At 42.7% G+C, this 25,061-nt stretch overlaps 1 protein-coding gene across 1 annotated transcript in view; it reads right to left on the bottom strand.

The window, feature by feature from the left end:
* The window catches only part of LOC121556011 (kelch domain-containing protein 3), a 136,669-nt gene that overhangs the window by 49,003 nt on the left and 62,605 nt on the right, over window positions 1–25,061 (bottom strand). The window contains exon 9 of the mRNA XM_045213919.1: window positions 23,103–23,211. Within this exon, the coding sequence (XP_045069854.1) occupies window positions 23,103–23,211 (109 nt within the window). The remainder of the gene's footprint in view (window positions 1–23,102; window positions 23,212–25,061) is intronic.

Below are 25,061 nucleotides of genomic sequence, written 5' to 3'. Positions count from 1 at the left end.
AAAAATATTTATATTTCCCTATATTACTTTCCAACCCCACCATCCCCTTCCTAATTGGAGTAAACTAGTGAACAACAATGCTTAGGCCTCTACTTCATGCTTATACATCCCGAGTGGCGCAGTGGTCTAAGGCACTGCATCACAGTGCTAGCTGTGCCACTAGAGATCCTGGTTCGAATCCAGGCTCTGTTGTAGCCGGCCGTGACCGGGAGACCCATGGGGCGGCGCGCAATTGGCCCAGCATCGTCCAGGGTAGGGGAGGGAATGGCCGGCAGGGATGTCGCTCAGTTGATAGAGCATGGTGTTTGCAACGCCAGGGTTGTGGGTTCGATTCCCACAGGGGGTATGAAAAAAATAATGTATGCACTAACTGTAAGTCGCTCTGGATAAGAGCGTCTGCTAAATGACTAAAATGTAAATGTAAATGTATATACATTTTATGGACACAGTCAATAATTATATTGTGTTTGTTTTTACTCCTGAACTTCCTCTACCCTCAACCTCTCCGATCATTTTCATGATGTCCATCCGGTTTGCTTCTATATGCCATATCTTTCTAACTGTGCTCTTTCACAAAAGCTCACAATATATAGATGTGTTTTCTTTCCACGAAATGTCTTGGTAAGTCACGGTATTTAACAAACTTTAAAGTGCTTTTTAAGGAGAGAGTGGTCTGCGCGCAGGCAGCAAGCTCAAGATTATTTGATGAACAGTTCTGGTCGCCTAGTGAAGGGTTTCCCAAACTCGGTCCTGGGGCCTCTCCTGTGCGCATGTTGAAGGGTTTCCCAAACTCGGTCCTGGGGCCCCTCCTGAGCGCACGTTGAAGGGTTTCCCAAACTCGGTCCTGGGGCCCCTCCTGAGCGCACGTTGAAGGGTTTCCCAAACTCGGTCCTGGGGCCCCTCCTGAGCGCACGTTGAAGGGTTTCCCAAACTCGGTCCTGGGGCCCCTCCTGAGCGCACGTTGAAGGGTTTCCCAAACTCGGTCCTGGGGCCCCTCCTGAGCGCACGTTGAAGGGTTTCCCAAACTCGGTCCTGGGGCCCCTCCTGAGCGCACGTTTTGTTTTTTGCCCTAGCGTTAAACAGCTGATTAAAATAATCAAAGCTTGATGATGAGCTGGTTATTTGAATCAGCTGTGTAGGAGTTTGGGAAACCGTGGTCTAGAGATGGACGTTAGTTCAGCTTCAGAAGCAGCATTCCTTTACAGACTAGTAAAATGCTGTTCAGTGGCGCTTCAAAACTATCTCCAGAGAAGGTTTCATGTCAGCATTTCAGAAGCCGTAGTGACCCTAACAAAGAAACATGGCGTAGCCGAGGCGCTTCAAGGGTATATGAAGGTAGAAGTAACTTAATTACCTGGCCCTAGCGGTCATATATAGCCTATGTAATAGGACCATTATGCTGCATTGTGAAATTATGTGGAATTTTATGATTTTTTAAAATCGTTTTAATGGAAAACCGTTTAAATGTTAAGCAAAATTGTCAATTTGTCACATCCCTAATACAGAGCCTAGTTTGAGGAGCGGAATAGCCAATCACCTGTCAGACAGCACAACAGCAGCTCCTCAACAAGCTGGTAGTGGAGTGAAATGTGATTTTTTAAGACCAGCTGTTGGTACAACAAATAACTCTAAGTGCAATCGTGTGTTAAAAACTGTTTTGATGTCCACAATTAAACATAGCTACTATTTTTATTTCTCAATCTTAACCACTGAGGTATAGATCTCAGCACGTCACCCACCACTTTGCTATGTGAGCATGAGGCAGTATAACGTAATGGGAGCTTGAGGCAGTATAACGTAATGTGAGCTTGAGGCAGTATAACGTAATGGGAGCTTGAGGCAGTATAACGTAATGGGAGCTTGAGGCAGTATAACGTAATGTGAGCTTGAGGCAGTATAACGTAATAGGAGCTTGAGGCAGTATAACGTAATAGGAGCTTGAGGCAGTATACCGTAATGGGAGCTTGAGGCAGTATAACGTAATAGGAGCTTGAGGCAGTATAACGTAATAGGAGCTTGAGGCAGTATAACGTAATGGGAGCTTGAGGCAGTATAATGTAATGGGAGCTTGAGGCAGTACAACGTAATAGGAGCTTGAGGCAGTATAACGTAATGGGAGCTTGAGGCAGTATAATGTAATGGGAGCTTGAGGCAGTATAACGTAATGGGAGCTTGAGGCAGTATAACGTAATGGGAGCTTGAGGCAGTATAACGTAATGGGAGCTTGAGGCACCATCCTAGTCATATTGGCAACCCATCCCAGCTGCTGCTATTAGGTTCCCAGTCTTTCTAAGTTTGAGGTTTCCATCTCTGTCACATATGGAACACTTGTGTTAGGTGCACTGTTTAGAACTGTGTTTTCCCGAGAATTTCATTTGGGCAAATTTTTTAAATTAGGTTTTATTAGCTGCTTCATTACAGGAGTTGCATGTTCAATAATAGGCTATAGTCTTTTGACTAAGACGATTTGCAACAATAACAAGCCTATTTCCATGAAGCTCTTCATGAAAAATGTCAGTTCCTTGCAATGACGATACAGTATATATTAATATGTTCCTTGTATGCATGGCGAGTCTTTTCTGTTGGTCACGTCATTTTACTGTTTGTTCACTGGTTAATGAGGGCCAGTTAGTCAGCAGCAACATCCCTAATGTATACACACCAAACAAGTCAAAGCACCTGACTGGGCCGGGCCCAGCTATCAACATGCCAAGCTGTCACGTTCCTGTTTACACCTTGTCCATCAGAGGATTCCCTGCTTCGGACGTCCACACAGACACGGGTGAGAGCCACAGTGTTCTGACACTTCATGGGACCAACAGGTGCTGCCTGTACCAGTGAATCATTAAGTGTAACAGACAGAGACTATAGAGATAGTATTAGAAAGTGTAACAGACAGACTATAGAGATAGTATTAGAAAGTGTAACAGACAGAGACTATAGAGATAGTATTAGACAGTGTAACAGACAAAGACTATAGAGATAGTATTAGAAAGTGTAACAGACAGAGACTATAGAGATAGTATTAGAAAGTGTAACAGACAGAGACTATAGAGATAGTATTAGACAGTGTAACAGACAGACTATAGAGATAGTATTAGAATGTGTAACAGACAGAGACTATAGAGATAGTATTAGACAGTGTAACAGACAGACTATAGAGATAGTATTAGAAAGTGTAACAGACAGAGACTATAGAGATAGTATTAGACAGTGTAACAGACAGACTATAGAGATAGTATTAGAAAGTGTAACAGACAGACTATAGAGATAGTATTAGAAAGTGTAACAGACAGAGACTATAGAGATAGTATTAGAAAGTGTAACAGACAGAGACTATAGAGATAGTATTAGAAAGTGTAACAGACAGAGACTATAGAGATAGTATTAGAAAGTGTAACAGACAGACTATAGAGATAGTATTAGACAGTGTAACAGACAGAGACTATAGAGATAGTATTAGACAGTGTAACAGACAGAGACTATAGAGATAGTATTAGAAAGTGTAACAGACAGACTATAGAGATAGTATTAGAAAGTGTAACAGACAGACTATAGAGATAGTATTAGACAGTGTAACAGACAGACTATAGAGATAGTATTAGACAGTGTAACAGACAGACTATAGAGATAGTATTAGAAAGTGTAACAGACAGACTATAGAGATAGTATTAGAAAGTGTAACAGACAGACTATAGAGATAGTATTAGACAGTGTAACAGACAGAGACTATAGAGATAGTATTAGACAGTGTAACAGACAGAGACTATAGAGATAGTATTAGAAAGTGTAACAGACAGAGACTATAGAGATAGTATTAGAAAGTGTAACAGACAGACTATAGAGATAGTATTAGAAAGTGTAACAGCCAGAGACTATAGAGATAGTATTAGAAAGTGTAACAGACAGACTATAGAGATAGTATTAGAAAGTGTAACAGACAGAGACTATAGAGATAGTATTAGAAAGTGTAACAGACAGAGACTATAGAGATAGTATTAGAAAGTGTAACAGACAGAGACTATAGAGATAGTATTAGAAAGTGTAACAGCCAGAGACTATAGAGATAGTATTAGAAAGTGTAACAGACAGACTATAGAGATAGTATTAGAAAGTGTAACAGACAGAGACTATAGAGATAGTATTAGAAAGTGTAACAGACAGAGACTATAGAGATAGTATTAGAAAGTGTAACAGACAGAGACTATAGAGATAGTATTAGAAAGTGTAACAGACAGAGACTATAGAGATAGTATTAGAAAGTGTAACAGCCAGAGACTATAGAGATAGTATTAGAAAGTGTAACAGACAGACTATAGAGATAGTATTAGAAAGTGTAACAGACAGAGACTATAGAGATAGTATTAGAAAGTGTAACAGACAGAGACTATAGAGATAGTATTAGAAAGTGTAACAGACAGAGACTATAGAGATAGTATTAGAAAGTGTAACAGACAGAGACTATAGAGATAGTATTAGACAGTGTAACAGACAGACTATAGAGATAGTATTAGAATGTGTAACAGACAGAGACTATAGAGATAGTATTAGACAGTGTAACAGACAGACTATAGAGATAGTATTAGAAAGTGTAACAGACAGAGACTATAGAGATAGTATTAGAAAGTGTAACAGACAGAGACTATAGAGATAGTATTAGACAGTGTAACAGACAGAGACTATAGAGATAGTATTAGAAAGTGTAACAGACAGAGACTATAGAGATAGTATTAGAAAGTGTAACAGACAGAGACTATAGAGATAGTATTAGAAAGTGTAACAGACAGAGACTATAGAGATAGTATTAGACAGTGTAACAGACAGACTATAGAGATAGTATTAGAAAGTGTAACAGACAGAGACTATAGAGATAGTATTAGAAAGTGTAACAGACAGAGACTATAGAGATAGTATTAGAAAGTGTAACAGACAGAGACTATAGAGATAGTATTAGAAAGTGTAACAGACAGAGACTATAGAGATAGTATTAGACAGTGTAACAGACAGACTATAGAGATAGTATTAGAATGTGTAACAGACAGAGACTATAGAGATAGTATTAGACAGTGTAACAGACAGACTATAGAGATAGTATTAGAAAGTGTAACAGACAGAGACTATAGAGATAGTATTAGAAAGTGTAACAGACAGAGACTATAGAGATAGTATTAGACAGTGTAACAGACAGACTATAGAGATAGTATTAGAAAGTGTAACAGACAGAGACTATAGAGATAGTATTAGACAGTGTAACAGACAGAGACTATAGAGATAGTATTAGAAAGTGTAACAGACAGAGACTATAGAGATAGTATTAGACAGTGTAACAGACAGAGACTATAGAGATAGTATTAGAAAGTGTAACAGACAGAGACTATAGAGATAGTATTAGAAAGTGTAACAGACAGAGACTATAGAGATAGTATTGCTAGGTGAAGGTCCATGCAGGTGGAGTCACTCATGCATGCTGCCTGTTTGAGTAGATGAGTTGAGCAGAGCCCCAGAGGACCAGAGGACCAGTGAGGGGTAACAGAGGGTTCGGGTGTCACTGTGTTCCCTGAGCTCATAAATCAGAATGTCTTGCCTCTCTACAGCTCAGCAGGCTATTTACTCTGGAGTAAGTGGAGAGGGGGGGGGGGTGTATGCAGGGTAGGGGTGTGTCTCTTTAAGAGATACAGTGAGGGAAAAAAGTATTTGATCCCCTGCTGATTTTGTACGTTTTCCCACTGACAAAGACATGATCAGTCTATAATTTTAATGGTAGGTTTATTTGAACAGTGAGAGACAGAAAAACAACAACAAAAATCCAGAAAAACGCATGTCAAAAATGTTATAAATTGATTTGCATTTTAATGAGGGAAATAAGTATTTGACCCCTCTGCAAAACATGACTTAGTACTTGGTGGCAAAACCCTTGTTGGCAATCACAGAGGTCAGACGTTTCTTGTAGTAGGCCACCAGGTTTGCACACATCTCAGGAGGGATTTTGTTCCACTCCTCTTTGCAGATCTTCTCCAAGTCATTAAGGTTTCGAGGCTGACGTTTGGCAACTCGAACCTTCAGCTCCCTCCACAGATTTTCTATGGGATTAAGGTCTGGAGACTGGCTAGGCCACTCCAGGACCTTAATGTGCTTCTTCTTGAGCCACTCCTTTGTTGCCTTGGCCGTGTGTTTTGGGTCATTGTCATGCTGGAATACCCATCCACGACCCATTTTCAATGCCCTGGCTGAGGGAAGGAGGTTCTCACCCAAAATTTGACGGTACATGGCCACGTCAATCGTCCCTTTGATGCAGTGAAGTTGTCCTGTCCCCTTAGCAGAAAAACACCCCTAAAGCATAATGTTTCCACCTCCATATTTGACAGTGGGGATGGTGTTCTTGGGGTCATAGGCAGCATTCCTCCTCCTACAAACACGGCAAGTTGAGTTTATACCAAAGAGCTCAATTTTGGTCTCATCTGACCACAACACTTTCACCCAGTTCTCCTCTGAATCATTCAGATGTTCATTGGCAAACTTCAGACGGGCCTGTATATGTGCTTTCTTGAGCAGGGGGACCTTGCGGGCGCTGCAGGATTTCAGTCCTTCACGGCGTAGTGTGTTACCAATTGTTTTCTTGGTGTCTATGGTCCCAGCTGCCTTGAGATCATTGACAAGATCCTCCCGTGTAGTTCTGGGCTGATTCCTCACCGTTCTCATGATCATTGCAACTCCACGAGGTGAGATCTTGCATGGAGCCCCAGGCCGAGGGAGATTGACAGTTATTTTGTGTTTCTTCCATTTGCGAATAATCGCACCAACTGTTGTCACCTTCTCACCAAGCTGCTTGGCGATGGTCTTGTAGCCCATTCCAGCCTTGTGTAGGTCTACAATCTTGTCCCTGACATCCTTGGAGAGCTCTTTGGTCTTGGCCATGGTGGAGAGTTTGGGATCTGATTGATTGATTGCTTCTGTGGACAGGTGTCTTTTATACAGGTAACAACCTGAGATTAGGAGCACTCCCTTTAAGAGTGGGCTCCTAATCTCAGCTCATTACCTGTATAAAAGACACCTGGGAGCCAGAAATCTTTCTGATTGAGAGGGGGTCAAATACTTATTTCCCTCATTAAAATGCAAATCAATTTATAACATTTTTGACATGCATTTTTCTGGATATTTTGTTGTTGTTATTCTGTCTCTCACTGTTCAAATAAACCTACCATTAAAATTATAGACGGATCATTTCTTTGTCAGTGGGAAAACGTACAAAATCGGCAGGGGATCAAATACTTTTTTCCCCTCACTGTATGCAGGTAGGGTGTGTGTGTGTGTATGCAGGGGAGGAGTGTATGTGTGTGTGTATGCAGGGGAGGGATGTGTGTGTGTGTGTGTGTATGCAGGGGAGGAGTGTGTGTGTATGCAGGGGAGGGAGGAGTGTGTGTGTGTGTGTATGCAGGGGAGGGATGTGTGTGTGTGTGTGTGTATGCAGGGGAGGGATGTGTGTGTGTGTATGCAGGGGAGGGAGGAGTGTGTGTGTGTGTGTGTGTGTGTGTGTATGCAGGGGAGGGATGTGTGTGTGTGTGTGTGTGTATGCAGGGGAGGGATGTGTGTGTGTGTATGCAGGGGAGGGAGGAGTGTGTGTGTGTGTGTATGCAGGGGAGGGATGTGTGTGTGTGTGTGTGTGTGTGTATGCAGGGGGAGGGATGTGTGTGTGTGTGTGTGTGTATGCAGGGGAGGGATGTGTGTGTGTGTGTGTGTGTGTGTATGCAGGGGAGGGAGGAGTGTGTGTGTGTGTGTATGCAGGGGAGGGATGTGTGTGTGTGTGTGTGTGTATGCAGGGGAGGGATGTGTGTGTGTGTGTGTGTGTATGCAGGGGAGGGATGTGTGTGTGTGTGTGTATGCAGGGGAGGGATGTGTGTGTGTGTGTGTGTGTATGCAGGGGAGGGAGGAGTGTGTGTGTGTGTATGCAGGGGAGGGATGTGTGTGTGTGTGTGTATGCAGGGGAGGGATGTGTGTGTGTGTGTGTGTATGCAGGGGAGGGATGTGTGTGTGTGTGTGTGTGTGTATGCAGGGGAGGGATGTGTGTGTGTGTGTGTGTGTATGCAGGGGAGGGATGTGTGTGTGTGTGTATGCAGGGGGAGGTGTTGTTGGTAGCTTATACACACCCAGGATAAACTGCTGCACTAAATCACTTTATTAATGGGCACTAATTATAGGTTGCATTTCTAAAGCACATATGTTAAAACACAACAGTCAATAGTGAATATAAGGACATATACAGAACCTTATAGAGACATATACATAACCTTATAATGGACAGGGACATAGTGACATATACAGAACCTTATAATGGACAGGGACATAGTGACATATACAGAACCTTATAATGGACAGGGACATAGTGACATATACAGAACCTTATAGAGACATATACAGAACCTTATAATGGACAAGGACATAGTGTCACCCTATAAATAGACTAGTTAGGTGTGTCCCAACCTACTGAGCATCCATTTTGCTGTCTTATGGACCCAGTTTCCCACCAGTCTATATTGCTGTGTTATGGACCCAGTTTCCCACCAGTCTATATTGCTGAGTTATGGACCCAGTTTCCCACCAGTCTATATTGCTGAGTTATGGACCCAGTTTCCCACCCGTCTATATTGCTGAGTTATGGACCCAGTTTCCCACCAGTCTATATTGCTGAGTTATGGACCCAGTTTCCCACCGTCTATATTGCTGAGTTATGGACCCAGTTTCCCACCAGTCTATATTGCTGTGATGTGGACCCAGTTTCCCACCAGTCTATATTGCTGAGTTATGGACCCAGTTTCCCACCAGTCTATATTGCTGAGTTATGGACCCAGTTTCCCACCAGTCTATATTGCTGTGATGTTCATATAGTGAGTTTACTGCTGTAATAATGACCACATAGGGTTCAATTAGGGTTAGTTAGGGTGAGTTTCCCAGACAAACACCTCTAGTCCAGTCCTGTAGCTGACCCTTTGAACACAGTGGGAGCACAGTGGGCTCACGACTTCATCCTTTTATTGTGCTTCACTAAAACAATAAATTAATGGCCAACAAATTCCTGCAGGTAAAGTAAATATCATAAAGAGTGAATAAATACGACAGAATGTTTTAAATAAATATCATCCAGTGTTCTGGTCTTGCTCAGACTGAAAGATAAACAGCACTCGTCATAAATTTACACAGTGTTTCTTAGCCACGCTCCTACGCACATACACAGAAATCTGACAGTGTTTCCTTGCCACGCTTCCTAGGATCCGGAAGTGTTATAAAGAACACAAGCAAGGTGTCTGCTGGGTAATTCATGATGGGCCGAGCAGGCGTTTGTCTATTCAACTTAGACAGAAACAAATAAGTCTTTAGCTGGTTAAAGCTAGGGTTAAAGCAAGGGTTAATAGCTGCCTAATGACTCTGAAAGTAGTTAAGCCCCAGGAAAAAATAAACACAAAACGCAGAGAGCTCATTGGCTTATAGACGTTCCACCGACACACAGGTAGGCAGCGTAACGGGTAAGAGCGTTGGGCAGTAACCCAAAGGTCACTGGTTCAAATCCCCGAGCCGGCAAGTTAGAAAAAGCTGCCGTTCTGCGGAAAACATATTTGGTTTGAATGCATTCAGTTGTTCAACTGACTAGGGATCCCCTTTTTTGCACGAACACTTGCCTTTTGTAACTAGCTCTGATTTAGCTGATATCTGCTTTACAGGTAATGACTGTGATATGTGGTTGTCTTACCTACCTTAGTTAACTGAATGCACTGACTGTATATCGCTCTGGATAAGAGTCTGCTAAATAATCAATATGCAATAAGATACCATTGTGTATTTCTATAAACACATATTGTCCTGTGTGAAATCTAAGCAGGTTAAGTGTTACAACAGAGATGGAACCAGGGAGGACACTTTCACTCTCCACAGTTTAAATCAGGAAATATAGTTTTGACCAGGTCCTCAGTCTCTGTGTGTGTTTTCCTGTGTGTTAAGTGTCTTCGTGGAGTGGTTCCAAAACAGTGAGGGGTGAGGGGTGAGGGGGGGGACAGAGATTTTTAGGAACTAAGTCGGGCTTTCAACTTAGTCCTGAAAGTTGTAATAGTAGAATGCACAAGGTGCTATTTCTAAATTGGGTATTGCATCATCAGTTCCTCTTGTCATGTTAGTCATTGCAGACCTTAGAGAGATATTTATAACTGGTCAGAAACATCCAGATCAACTAGCACATGTCAGCTAACTTTCTTCAGCTAGGTTTTTTAGCCCACAGATTTTGTAGTAATGTTTGAGTCACTCAGATATCACATGAATACACATTAGATATGGCAAAATGTATAGAACTGCAAGAAAATGAGCTTTAAAACTGTGCGTAGGGGCGCACGATGTTCCCCAATGCTGGAATGGGGGGGCCAGAGTGAAAAGGTTTGGGAACCACCGTCTTAATGTAAACACCAACAGCCCAGCCTAAATCAGGCCCATATGAACCTGTGTGTATGGGTCTACAGTGTCTTAGTGTAAACACCAACAGCCCAGCCTAAATCAGGCCCATATGAACCTGTGTGTATGGGTCTACAGTGTCTTAGTGTAAACACCAACAGCCCAGCCTAAATCAGGCCCATATGAACCTGTGTGTATGGGTCTACAGTGTCTTAGTGTAAACACCAACAGCCCAGCCTAATCAGGCCCATGACTGTGTGTTATTGTGTCACCAACAGCCCAGCCTAAATCAGGCCCATATGAACCTGTGTGTATGGGTCTACAGTGTCTTAGTGTAAATAAGCAGACAATCTGTGTGTGACCACCTTGCTCAGAGTTCATCAAGGATCATCTGTGTGTGACCACGTTGTCTTGTAGGGATCAGACTCTCATTTGTACAGTATCAGGAAACAACACACAAACAGACAGACAGACACAGCCAGAGATGCAAACAGACAGACAGACGGACAGACAGCCAGGGAGGCAAACAGACAGAGAGACAGACAGACAGAGAGACAGACAGACAGCCAGGGAGACAAACAGACAGAGACACAAACAGACAGCCAGGGAGACAAACAGACAGAGAGACAGACAGACAGCCAGGGAGGCAAACAGACAGAGAGACAGACAGACAGAGAGACAGACAGACAGCCAGGGAGGCAAACAGACAGAGAGACAGAGAGACAGACAGACAGGGAGGCAAACATACAGACAGAGAGACAGACAGACAGCCAGGGAGGCAAACAGACAGAGAGACAAACAGACAGAGAGACAAACAGACAGACAGACAGACAGACAGACAGACAGACAGACAGACAGACAGACAGACAGACAGACAGCCAGGGAGGCAAACAGACAGAGAGACAGAGAGACAGACAGACAGCTGGAACCAAATCACACACAAACCACCCAGGAACCAGCAATGCAAAAGAGATCTACAGGACCATATCTAACGGTAACATATCATATCATACTACAGGACCATATCTAATGGTAACATATCATATCATACTACAGGACCATATATAATGGTAACATATCATATCATACTACAGGACCATATCTAACGGTAAAATATCATATCATACCACAGGACCATATCTAATGATAACATATAATATACTACAGGGCCATATCTAATGGTAACATATAATATACTACAGGACCATATCTAATGGTAACATATCATATCATACCACAGGACCATATCTAATGGTAACATATCATATCATACTATAGGACCATATCTAATGGTAACATATCATATCATACTACAGGACCATATCTAATGGTAACATATCAAATCATACTATAGGACCATATCTAATGGTAACATATCATATACTACAGGACCATATCTAATGGTAACATATCAAATCATACTACAGGACCATATCTAATGGTAACATATCATACTACAGGACCATATCTAATGGTAACATATCATATCATACTACAGGACCATATATAATGGTAACATATCATATACTACAGGACCATATCTAATGGTAACATATCATATTATACTACAGGACCATATCTAATGGTAACATATCATATCATACCACAGGACCATATCTAATGATAACATATAATATACTACAGGGCCATATCTAATGGTAACATATCATATCATACCACAGGACCATATCTAATGGTAACATATCATATCATACTATAGGACCATATCTAATGGTAACATATCATATCATACTACAGGACCATATCTAATGGTAACATATCAAATCATACTATAGGACCATATCTAATGGTAACATATCAAATCATACTATAGGACCATATCTAATGGTAACATATCATATACTACAGGACCATATCTAATGGTAACATATCAAATCATACTACAGGACCATATCTAATGGTAACATATCAAATCATACTATAGGACCATATCTAATGGTAACATATCATATCATACTACAGGACCATATATAATGGTAACATATCATATACTACAGGACCATATCTAATGGTAACATATCATATTATACTACAGGACCATATCTAATGGTAACATATCATATCATACCACAGGACCATATCTAATGATAACATATAATATACTACAGGGCCATATCTAATGGTAACATATAATATACTACAGGACCATATCTAATGGTAACATATCATATCATACCACAGGACCATATCTAATGGTAACATATCATATCATACTATAGGACCATATCTAATGGTAACATATCATATCATACTACAGGACCATATCTAATGGTAACATATCAAATCATACTATAGGACCATATCTAATGGTAACATATCATATACTACAGGACCATATCTAATGGTAACATATCAAATCATACTACAGGACCATATCTAATGGTAACATATCATATCATACTACAGGACCATATCTAATGGTAACATATCATATCATACTACAGGACCATATATAATGGTAACATATCATATACTACAGGACCATATCTAATGATAACATATCATATTATACTACAGGACCATATCTAATGGTAACATATAATATCATACTACAGGACCATATCTAATGGTAACATATCATATCATACTACAGGACCATATCTAATGGTAACATATCAAATCATACTATAGGATCATATCTAATGGTAACATATATACTACAGGACCATATCTAATGGTAACATATCAAATCATACTACAGGACCATATCTAATGGTAACATATCATATCATACTACAGGACCATATCTAATGGTAACATATCATATCATACTACAGGACCATATCTAATGGTAACATATCATATCATACTACAGGACCATATCTAATGGTAACATATCAAATCATACTATAGGACCATATCTAATGGTAACATATCATATACTACAGGACCATATCTAATGGTAACATATCATATCATACTACAGGACCATATCTAATGGTAACATATCATATCATACTACAGGACCATATCTAATGGTAACATATCATATCATACTACAGGACCATATCTAATGGTAACATATCATATCATACTACAGGACCATATCTAATGGTAACATATCATATCATACTACAGGACCATATCTAATGGTAACATATCATATCATACTACAGGACCATATCTAATGGTAACATATCATATCATACTACAGGACCATATCTAATGGTAACATATCATATCATACTACAGGACCATATCTAATGGTAACATATCATATACTACAGGACCATATCTAATGGTAACATATCATATCATACTACAGGACCATATCTAATGGTAACATATAATATCATACTACAGGACCATATCTAATGGTAACATATAATATACTACAGGACCATATCTAATGGTAACATATCATATCATACTACAGGACCATATCTAATGGTAACATATCATATACTACAGGACCATATCTAATGGTAACATATCATATCATACTACAGGACCATATCTAATGGTAACATATCATATACTACAGGACCATATCTAATGGTAACATATCATATCATACCACAGGACCATATCTAATGGTAACATATCATATACCACAGGACCATATCTAATGGTAACATATCATATCATACCACAGGACCATATCTAATGGTAACATATAATATCATACTACAGGACCATATCTAATGGTAACATATCATATACTACAGGACCATATCTAATGGTAACATATAATAGCATACTACAGGACCATATCATATTATACTACAGGACCATATATAATGGTAACATATCATATCATACCACAGGACCATATCTAATGGTAACATATAATATCATACTAAAGGACCATATCTAATGGTAACATATCATGCACTTTACACATGTTTGAGTTGGAAATGTGTGTGGATATGTGTAGGTGTGTGTGGATATGTGTAGGCTCATTCAAGGATTTATCTTTATTTTTTACTATTTTCTACATTGTAAAATAATAGTGAAGACATCAAAACTATGAAATAACACATATGGAATCATGTAGTAACCCAAAAAGTGTTAAACAAATCAAAATATATTTTATATTTGAGATTCTTCAAAGTAGCCACCATTTGCCTTGACAGCTTTGCACATTCTTGGCATTCTCTCAACCAGCTTCATGAGGTAGTCACCTGGAATGCATTTCAATTAACAGGTGTGCCTTGTTAAAAGTTAATTTGTGGAATTTCTTTGCTTCTTAATGCGTTTGAGCCAATCAGTTGCGTTGTGACAAGGTAGGGGTGGTATACAGAAGATAGCCCTATTTGGTAAAAGACCAAGTCCATATTATGGCAAGAACAGCTCAAATAAGCAAAGAGAAACGACAGTCCATCATTACTTTAAGACATGAAGGTCAGTCAATATTGAACATTTTATGAGTTTCTTCAAGTGCAGTCGCAAAAACCATCAAGCACTATGATGAAACTGGCTCCTGGCTCTCATGAGGACCGCCACAGGAAAGGAAGACCCAGAGTTACCTCTGCTGCAGAGGATAGGTTCATTAGAGTTACCAGCATCAGAAATTGCAGCCCAAATAAATGCTTCACAGAGTTCAAGTAACAGACACATCTCAACATCAACTGTTCAGAGGACACTGCGTAATTCAGGCCTTCATGGTCGAATTGCTGCAAAGAAACCACTACTAAAGGACACCAATAAGAAGAAGAGACTTGCTTGGGCCAAGAAACACAAGCAATGTACATTAGACCGGTGGAAATCTTGTCTTTGCTCTGATGAGTCCAAATTTAATATTTTTGGTTCCAACCGCCGTGTCTTTGTGATCTCCGCATGTGTGGTTCCCACCGTGAAGCATGGGGGAGGAGGTTTAATGGTGTGGGGATGCTTTGCTGGTGACACTGTCAGTGATTTATTTAGAATTCAAGGCACACTTAACCAGCATGGCTACCACAGCATTCTGCAGAGATACGCCATTCCATCTGGTTTGGGCTTAGTGGGACTATCATTTGTTTTTCAACAGGACAATGACCCAACACACCTCCAGGCTGTGTAAGGGCTATTTGACCAAGAAGAAGAGTGATGGAGTGCTGCATCAGATGACCTGGCCTCCACAATCCCCCGACCTCAACCCAATTGAGATGGTTTGGGATGAGTCGGACGGCAGAGTGAAGGAAAAGCAGCCAACAAGTGCTCAGCATATGTGGGAACTCCTTCAAGACTGTTGAAAAAGCATTCCAGGTGAAGCTGGTTGAGAGAATGCCAAGTGTGTGCAAAGCTGTCATCAAGGCAAAGGGTGGCTATTTGAAGAATCTAAAATAGATTTGAATGGTATAAACAATTTTTTGGTTACTACGTGATTCCATATGTGTTATTTCATAGTTTTTATGTCTTCACTGTTATTATACAATGTAGAAAATAGTAAAAACAAAGAAAAACCCTTGAATGAGTAGGTGTGTCCAAACTTTGGACTGGTGCTGTATATATATATAGGGATCCTGCATCATCAGGTCATCCCTCTATGTCACCCAGATCAGCAGCCTGCCTGCCTGCCTGCCTGCCTGCCTGCCTGCCTTTCTCTGTCTGTCTGCGTACCTGTCTGTTTGTCTCCCCGTCTGTCTGCGTACCTGTCTGTCTGCGTACCTGTCTGTTTGTCTCCCCGTCTGTCTGCGTACCTGTCTGTGTCTCTGAGATGAGAGGTGTTGTATTTCCTCCCCTGGTCAGACAACAGACTATCACCAAGACGCTCGTTTCCCCTATCTAGGCCCTCCCTATCTGCTGCCTGCCGACAGGAAATCATGACTCCTGTAAGACGATCCTCCTGGCCAAATCCCAGGGGAAGTCCAACAGAAAGCAACACCACAGTCATTACATGACTAATGACACTGCCGTCAATTACATGACTAATAACAACAAAGGTCATTATAACAACACCGCCATCATTACATGACTAACAACACCACCATCATTACATGACTAACACCACCACCATCATTACATGACTAATAACACCACCGTCATCACATGACTAATAACACCACCGTCATCACATGACTAATAACACCACCATCATTACATGACTAATAACACCACCACCATCATTACATGACTAATAACACCACCATCATTACATGACTAACACCACCACCATCATTACATGACTAATAACACCACCGTCATTACATGACTAACACCACCACCATCATTACATGACTAATAACACCACCATCATTACATGACTAACACCACCACCATCATTACATGACTAATAACACCACCATCATTACATGACTAACACCACCACCATCATTACATGACTAATAACACCACCGTCATCACATGACTAATAACACCACCATCATTACATGACTAATAACACCACCATCATTACATGACTAACACCACCACCATCATTACATGACTAATAACACCACCGTCATTACATGACTAATAACACCACCATCATTACATGACTAACACCACCACCATCATTACATGACTAATAACACCACCGTCATCACATGACTAATAACACCACCGTCATTACATGACTAATAACACCACCATCATTACATGACTAACACCACCACCATCATTACATGACTAATAACACCACCGTCATCACATGACTAATAACACCACCGTCATTACATGACTAATAACACCACCATCATTACATGACTAACACCACCACCATCATTACATGACTAATAACACCACCGTCATTACATGACTAATAACACCACCATCATTACATGACTAACACCACCACCATCATTACATGACTAACACCACCACCATCATTACATGACTAATAACACCACCGTCATTACATGACTAATAACACCACCATCATTACATGACTAATAACACCACCATCATTACATGACTAATAACACCACCATCATTACATGACTAATAACACCACCATCATTACATGACTAATAACACCACCGTCATCACATGACTAATAACACCACCGTCATTACATGACTAATAACACCACCATCATTACATGACTAATAACACCACCGTCATCACATGACTAATAACACCACCGTCATTACATGACTAATAACACCACCATCATTACATGACTAACACCACCACCATCATTACATGACTAATAACACCACCGTCATTACATGACTAATAACACCACCATCATTACATGACTAACACCACCACCATCATTACATGACTAATAACACCACCATCATTACATGACTAATAACACCACCATCATTACATGACTAATAACACCACCGTCATCACATGACTAATAACACCACAGTCATCACATGACTAATAACACCACAGTCATTACATGACTAATAACACTACCGTTATCACATGACTAATAACACCACAGTCATCACATGACTAATAACACCACAGTCATTACATGACTAATAACACTACCGTTATCACATGACTAATAACACTACCGTTATCACATGACTAATAACACTACCATCATTACATGACTAACACCACCACAGTCATTACATGACTAATAACACCAGTCATTATACGACTACTAACATTCCAATAAAGTAAATCTACTGTTCTCTAGCAAACAAGGTCTTCTTGGACCATTATTTCTGTCACATTTATTCTAATAAAAATATTAGATCAAACCCTTTCTATCTCCTGCAGGTGAAAGCTAATGAAGGATTATATCTCCTGCAGGTGAAAGCTAATGAAGGATTATATCTCCTGCAGGTGAAAGCTAATGAAGGATTCTATCTCCTGCAGGTGAAAGCTAATGAAGGATTATATCTCCTGCAGGTGAAAGCTAATGAAGGATTCTATCTCCTGCAGGTGAAAGCTAATGAAGGAATACAAGACTAGAAACAGTGTTTAACCCTTCAGCCGGGGCCTTTCAGCAGGGTGGGACTATGAGCTGTTATCCCCAGTATCAGGCTGTCTCAGTGGGGTTCAGCAGTGGGCTGAGCAGGGCTGGGGGCTGGAAGACATATCAGCAGGGTGGGACTATGAGCTGTTATCCCCAGTATCAGGCTGTCTCAGTGGGCTGAGCAGGGCTGGGGGCTGGAAGACATATCAGCAGGGTGGGACTATGAGCTGTTATCCCCAGTATCAGGCTGTCTCAGTGGGGTTCAGCAGTGGGCTGAGCAGGGCTGGGGGCTGGAAGACATATCAGCAGGGTGGGACTATGAGCTGTTATCCCCAGTATCAGGCTGTCTCAGTGGGCTGAGCAGGGCTGGGGTGGGCTGGGACTCTGCTGTTTAACTATTTATTTTAATATTTGTAGCTACTTTTTAAGTGAATACCTGAAGTCAACTTGTGTAATACATTATGAGACAAATAAGGTTGTGTTCTTCATTTCACCTGTCACATAATGTTTCATTTCGAAGCTTACCGGTAGTCCCCAGTCACATGGTGTTTACCGGTAGTCCCCAGTCACATGGTGTTTACCGGCAGTCCCCAGTCACATGGTGTTTACCGGTAGTCCCCAGTCACATGGTGTTTACCGGTAGTCCCCAGTCACATGGTGTTTACCGGTAGTCCCCAGTCACATGGTGTTTACCGGTAGTCCCCAGTCACATGGTGTTTACCGGTAGTCCCCAGTCACATGGTGTTTACCGGTAGTCCCCAGTCACATGGTGTTTACCGGTAGTCCCCAGTCACATGGTGTTTACCGGGTAGTCCCCAGTCACATGGTGTTTACCGGTAGTCCCCAGTCACATGGTGTTTACGTGTAGTCCCCAGTCACATGGTGTTTACCGGTAGTCCCCAGTCACATGGTGTTTACTGTAGTCCCCAGCCACATGGTGTTTACCGGTAGTCCCCAGCCACATGGTGTTTACCGGTAGTCCCCAGTCACATGGTGTTTACCGGTAGTCCCCAGTCACATGGTGTTTACCGGTAGTCCCCAGTCACATGGTGTTTACCGGTAGTCCCCAGTCACATGGTGTTTACCGGTAGTCCCCAGTCACATGGTGTTTACCGGTAGTCCCCAGTCACATGGTGTTTACTGGTAGTCCCCAGTCACATGGTGTTTACTGGTAGTCCCCAGTCACATGGTGTTTACTGGTAGTCCCCAGTCACATGGTGTTTACTGGTAGTCCCCAGCCACATGGTGTTTAGTGGTAATCCCCAGTCACATGGTGTTTACCGGTAGTCCCCAGTCACATGGTGTTTACCGGTAGTCCCCAGTCACATGGTGTTTACCGGTAGTCCCCAGTCACATGGTGTTTACCGGTAGTCCCCAGTCACATGGTGTTTACCGGTAGTCCCCAGTCACATGGTGTTTACCGGTAGTCCCCAGTCACATGGTGTTTACCGGGTAGTCCCCAGTCACATGGTGTTTACCGGTAGTCCCCAGTCACATGGTGTTTACCGGTAGTCCCCAGTCACATGGTGTTTACTGGTAGTCCCCAGTCACATGGTGTTTACCGGTAGTCCCCAGTCACATGGTGTTTACCGGTAGTCCCCAGTCACATGGTGTTTACCGGTAGTCCCCAGTCACATGGTGTTTACCGGTAGTCCCCAGTCACATGGTGTTTACCGGGTAGTCCCCAGTCACATGGTGTTTACCGGTAGTCCCCAGTCACATGGTGTTTACCGGTAGTCCCCAGTCACATGGTGTTTACCGGTAGTCCCCAGTCACATGGTGTTTACCGGTAGTCCCCAGTCACATGGTGTTTACCGGTAGTCCCCAGTCACATGGTGTTTACCGGTAGTCCCCAGTCACATGGTGTTTACCGGTAGTCCCCAGTCACATGGTGTTTACTGTAGTCCCCAGTCACATGGTGTTTACCGGTAGTCCCCAGTCACATGGTGTTTACCGGTAGTCCCCAGTCACATGGTGTTTACCGGTAGTCCCCAGTCACATGGTGTTTACCGGTAGTCCCCAGTCACATGGTGTTTACCGGTAGTCCCCAGCCACATGGTGTTTACCGGTAGTCCCCAGCCACATGGTGTTTACCGGTAGTCCCCAGCCACATGGTGTTTACCGGTAGTCCCCAGTCACATGGTGTTTACCGGTAGTCCCCAGTCACATGGTGTTTACCGGTAGTCCCCAGTCACATGGTGTTTACCGGTAGTCCCCAGTCACATGGTGTTTACCGGTAGTCCCCAGTCACATGGTGTTTACTGGTAGTCCCCAGCCACATGGTGTTTAGTGGTAGTCCCCAGTCACATGGTGTTTAGTGGTAATCCCCAGTCACATGGTGTTTAGTGGTAGTCCCCAGTCACATGGTGTTTACTGGTAGTCCCCAGTCACATGGTGTTTACCGGTAGTCCCCAGTCACATGGTGTTTAGTGGTAATCCCCAGTCACATGGTGTTTACCGGTAGTCCCCAGTCACATGGTGTTTACCGGTAGTCCCCAGTCACATGGTGTTTACCGGTAGTCCCCAGTCACATGGTGTTTACCGGTAGTCCCCAGTCACATGGTGTTTACCGGTAGTCCCCAGTCACATGGTGTTTACCGGTAGTCCCCAGTCACATGGTGTTTACCGGTAGTCCCCAGTCACATGGTGTTTACCGGTAGTCCCCAGTCACATGGTGTTTACCGGTAGTCCCCAGTCACATGGTGTTTAGTGGTAATCCCCAGTCACATGGTGTTTACCGGTAGTCCCCAGTCACATGGTGTTTAGTGGTAATCCCCAGTCACATGGTGTTTACCGGTAGTCCCCAGTCACATGGTGTTTACTGGTAGTCCCCAGTCACATGGTGTTTACCGGTAGTCCCCAGTCACATGGTGTTTACTGGTAGTCCCCAGTCACATGGTGTTTACTGGTAGTCCCCAGTCACATGGTGTTTACTGGTAGTCCCCAGTCACATGGTGTTTACTGGTAGTCCCCAGTCACATGGTGTTTGCAGTAGTCCCCAGTCACATGGTGTTTACCGGTAGTCCCCAGTCACATGGTGTTTACCGGTAGTCCCCAGTCACATGGTGTTTACCGTGAGTCCCCAGTCACATGGTGTTTACCGGTAGTCCCCAGTCACATGTTGTTTACCGGTAGTCCCCAGTCACATGGTGTTTACCGGTAGTCCCCAGTCACATGGTGTTTACCGTTAGTCCCCAGTCACATGGTGTTTACCGGTAGTCCCCAGTCACATGGTGTTTACCGGTAGTCCCCAGTCACATGGTGTTTACCAGTAGTCCCCAGTCACATGGTGTTTACCGGTAATCCCCAGTCACATGGTGTTTACCGGTAGTCCCCAGTCACATGGTGTTTACCGGTAGTCCCCAGTCACATGGTGTTTACCGGTAGTCCCCCAGTCACATGGTGTTTACCGGTAGTCCCCAGTCACATGGTGTTTACCGGTAGTCCCCAGTCACATGGTGTTTACCGGTAGTCCCCAGTCACATGGTGTTTACCGGTAGTCCCCAGTCACATGGTGTTTACCGGTAGTCCCCAGTCACATGGTGTTTACCGGTAGTCCCCAGTCACATGGTGTTTACTGGTAGTCCCCAGTCACATGGTGTTTACCGGTAGTCCCCAGTCACATGGTGTTTACCGGTAGTCCCCAGTCACATGGTGTTTAGTGGTAATCCCCAGTCACATGGTGTTTACCGGTAGTCCCCAGTCACATGGTGTTTAGTGGTAATCCCCAGTCACATGGTGTTTACCGGTAGTCCCCAGTCACATGGTGTTTACTGGTAGTCCCCAGTCACATGGTGTTTACTGGTAGTCCCCAGTCACATGGTGTTTACTGGTAGTCCCCAGTCACATGGTGTTTACTGGTAGTCCCCAGTCACATGGTGTTTACTGGTAGTCCCCAGTCACATGGTGTTTACTGGTAGTCCCCAGTCACATGGTGTTTACTGGTAGTCCCCAGTCACATGGTGTTTACTGGTAGTCCCCAGTCACATGGTGTTTACTGGTAGTCCCCAGTCACATGGTGTTTACTGGTAGTCCCCAGTCACATGGTGTTTACCGGTAGTCCCCAGTCACATGGTGTTTACTGGTAGTCCCCAGTCACATGGTGTTTACTGGTAGTCCCCAGTCACATGGTGTTTACTGGTAGTCCCCAGTCACATGGTGTTTACTGGTAGTCCCCAGTCACATGGTGTTTACTGGTAGTCCCCAGTCACATGGTGTTTACCGGTAGTCCCCAGTCACATGGTGTTTACTGGTAGTCCCCAGTCACATGGTGTTTACTGGTAGTCCCCAGTCACATGGTGTTTACTGGTAGTCCCCAGTCACATGGTGTTTACTGGTAGTCCCCAGTCACATGGTGTTTACTGGTAGTCCCCAGTCACATGGTGTTTGTTTACAAGCACAGCGAGGAGAGACCAGAGCAGCACGCACCAGCTGATCTAGTTACAGGATGGAATTCACAACTAAACGTTTGCCAGCTAGATATCTTAGAACTATTAAGTTACCCGTCTAAAATGTGCTAAATGCTCTGCAGTTGTAGCTAGTTAGCCATCCAAAATCAATTTCCTTGGTAACAGCTTTATGAGCTGGGATGTCTGTCCTGCAAATAGTTTAGGTCAGAGACTGTAGAACATGTTAGCATTTAGTTAGCATTCTCTATGGGGTTTTACATGTACTTGTTAGCATTGCTAACCTTCAAATTACAGAGTATGAGTGGGGTTTGAAAACAGCGCTCCTTGTGTTCAGTGCCGGTATTACCAAATATCCCGGTACAGCACAAGGTGGGTATGAAGGTATGACAAACCACCCAAGCCTACTATGATGTGCACTAAACACTACTCCTTCTTACCTGGTTCCTCCAAACAGGATGATATGATCTCCCACCATGCAACAGCACTGTCTCCTCCTGGGGCACGGCCCTTTGCCCTGTGGCTCCACCTTCTTCCATGAGAACGCCTCTGGAGGACACCAAACATTCACAAGCAGACAAATATACACAATCACGTGAGTAAAATTATGTCTATCCACCATACCATGGCTTTTAAAACAATCACCGCACAGCTGATTCAAATAACCAACTTATCCAGCTTTGATTATTTGAATCAACTGTGTAGAGCTAAAATCCAAAACATGCAGGTGGGGCCCCAGGACCGACTTTGGGGAAACCTGCTCTAGTTAAAGGCATAAATAGCTATAATTAAAATGGAATTCAACAATATTCAAAACAGTATTGACCTTAGTAGGATATCAACTAAATGTATGGAACTTAATCGTCTGCTGGTAGATGGAAAGGCTTTCCCAAAAACCTTCTCAATTACTGTAAATGTTAACTACAGAGTAGCCTACCAGGGTTCTCCCCAGGATGTTTTACATTTAAGTCATTTAGCAGACGCTCTTATCCAGAGCGACTTACAGTTAGTGCATACATTATTATTATTTTTATTTTTTTATACTGGCCCACCGTGAAAATCGAACCCACAACCCTGGCGTTGCAAACGCCATGCTCTACCAACTGAGCTACATCCCTGCCGGCCATTCCCTCCCCTACCCTACCCTGGGCCAATTGTCCGCAGCCCCATGGGTTAACAAGGTTTTTCTGCTGAGTACGGCAGGGGGAGAGCCAAGACATATTGTTGTGGACTTAGAACATCCAATTTTGTTGTTTTACTATAAGTGTGATTTTGAGAGCAAAAACCTGCAAAAACCTGAAAAACAGAAACCCAGAAAGTCAAACTGAATTTTGTAAGAAAAAAAGTATTGATTTTATAAAATGCTACTCTGGTGGCAGGTAGCCTAGCGGTTCAGCGGTTGGGCCAGTAACCAAAAGGTTGGTGGTTTGAATCCCGAGCATATCTAGGTGGAAATCTGCCGATGTGCCCTTGAGCAAGGCATTTAACCCTAATTGCGCCTGTAATCTTGTATTGTAATTTGCACTGTACTGTGCATTAGACTGCTTTGCTTTATCTTGGCCAGGTCGCAGTTGTAAATGAGAACTTGTTCTCAACTGGCTTACCTGGTTAAATAAAGGTGAAATAAAAATAAAATTATGTGTATATGTACTGATATGTACACTGTGTGTGAGACGTTTTAAATGTATGTATTTCAGTCCTTGACTAATAATGTTCTGTGCTATGTAATGTTTCATGTGGACCCCAAGAAGTGTAGCTGATGCTTTTTCAGGGCTAATGGGGATCCTAAAAATACCAAATACCAAGAGCATCTGCTAAATGGCTGAAATGTAAGGTCAAGGTAAAAGGTAGGTAGCTGTGTTGTATCCCATATAGCTGAAGACAACCTCAGGTAGTTCATGTTACATAAACCTGACCTAGTGTCTACTGAACTCTCCATTCATTCATCTGCTCCCTATATTTAGAACAGACAAAGAGGACGAGAGGAGAGGAGAGAGAGGTAACAGCCGGGAGGACAAAATGACATTATTAATATAGAACTTTGTGCATCAGAAACAGCATGTCCTTCCTCTCTACTCTGTGTGGCTGCTCAGCGTTCAACCATCCCTTATAAGGCATCACCATGGACCTGAACTGAGCCCGACTCGCTATGGCAACAAGCTGTTCAGGCCTTTCAGTGCCATAGATCAAGGCATGAACAGAGAGGTTGTGCTGCTCTCTAGTGGACAGATTTAGAACTGCAGGAATAGATGGCTCAGTGACAGTTTCCTAAATGGCACATTTTACATTTACATTTTAGTAATTTAGCAGACGCACTTATCCAGAGCGACTTACAGGAGCAATTAGGGTTAAGTGCCTTGCTCAAGGGCACATCGACAGATCTTTCACCTAGTCGGCTC

Source organism: Coregonus clupeaformis, unplaced genomic scaffold (genome assembly GCF_020615455.1).
Source record: "Coregonus clupeaformis isolate EN_2021a unplaced genomic scaffold, ASM2061545v1 scaf0171, whole genome shotgun sequence".
Taxonomy (NCBI): Eukaryota; Metazoa; Chordata; class Actinopteri; order Salmoniformes; family Salmonidae; genus Coregonus; species Coregonus clupeaformis.
The sequence above is the reverse complement of the archived record's forward strand: the minus strand, read 5'-3'. Positions and strand labels throughout refer to the sequence as shown.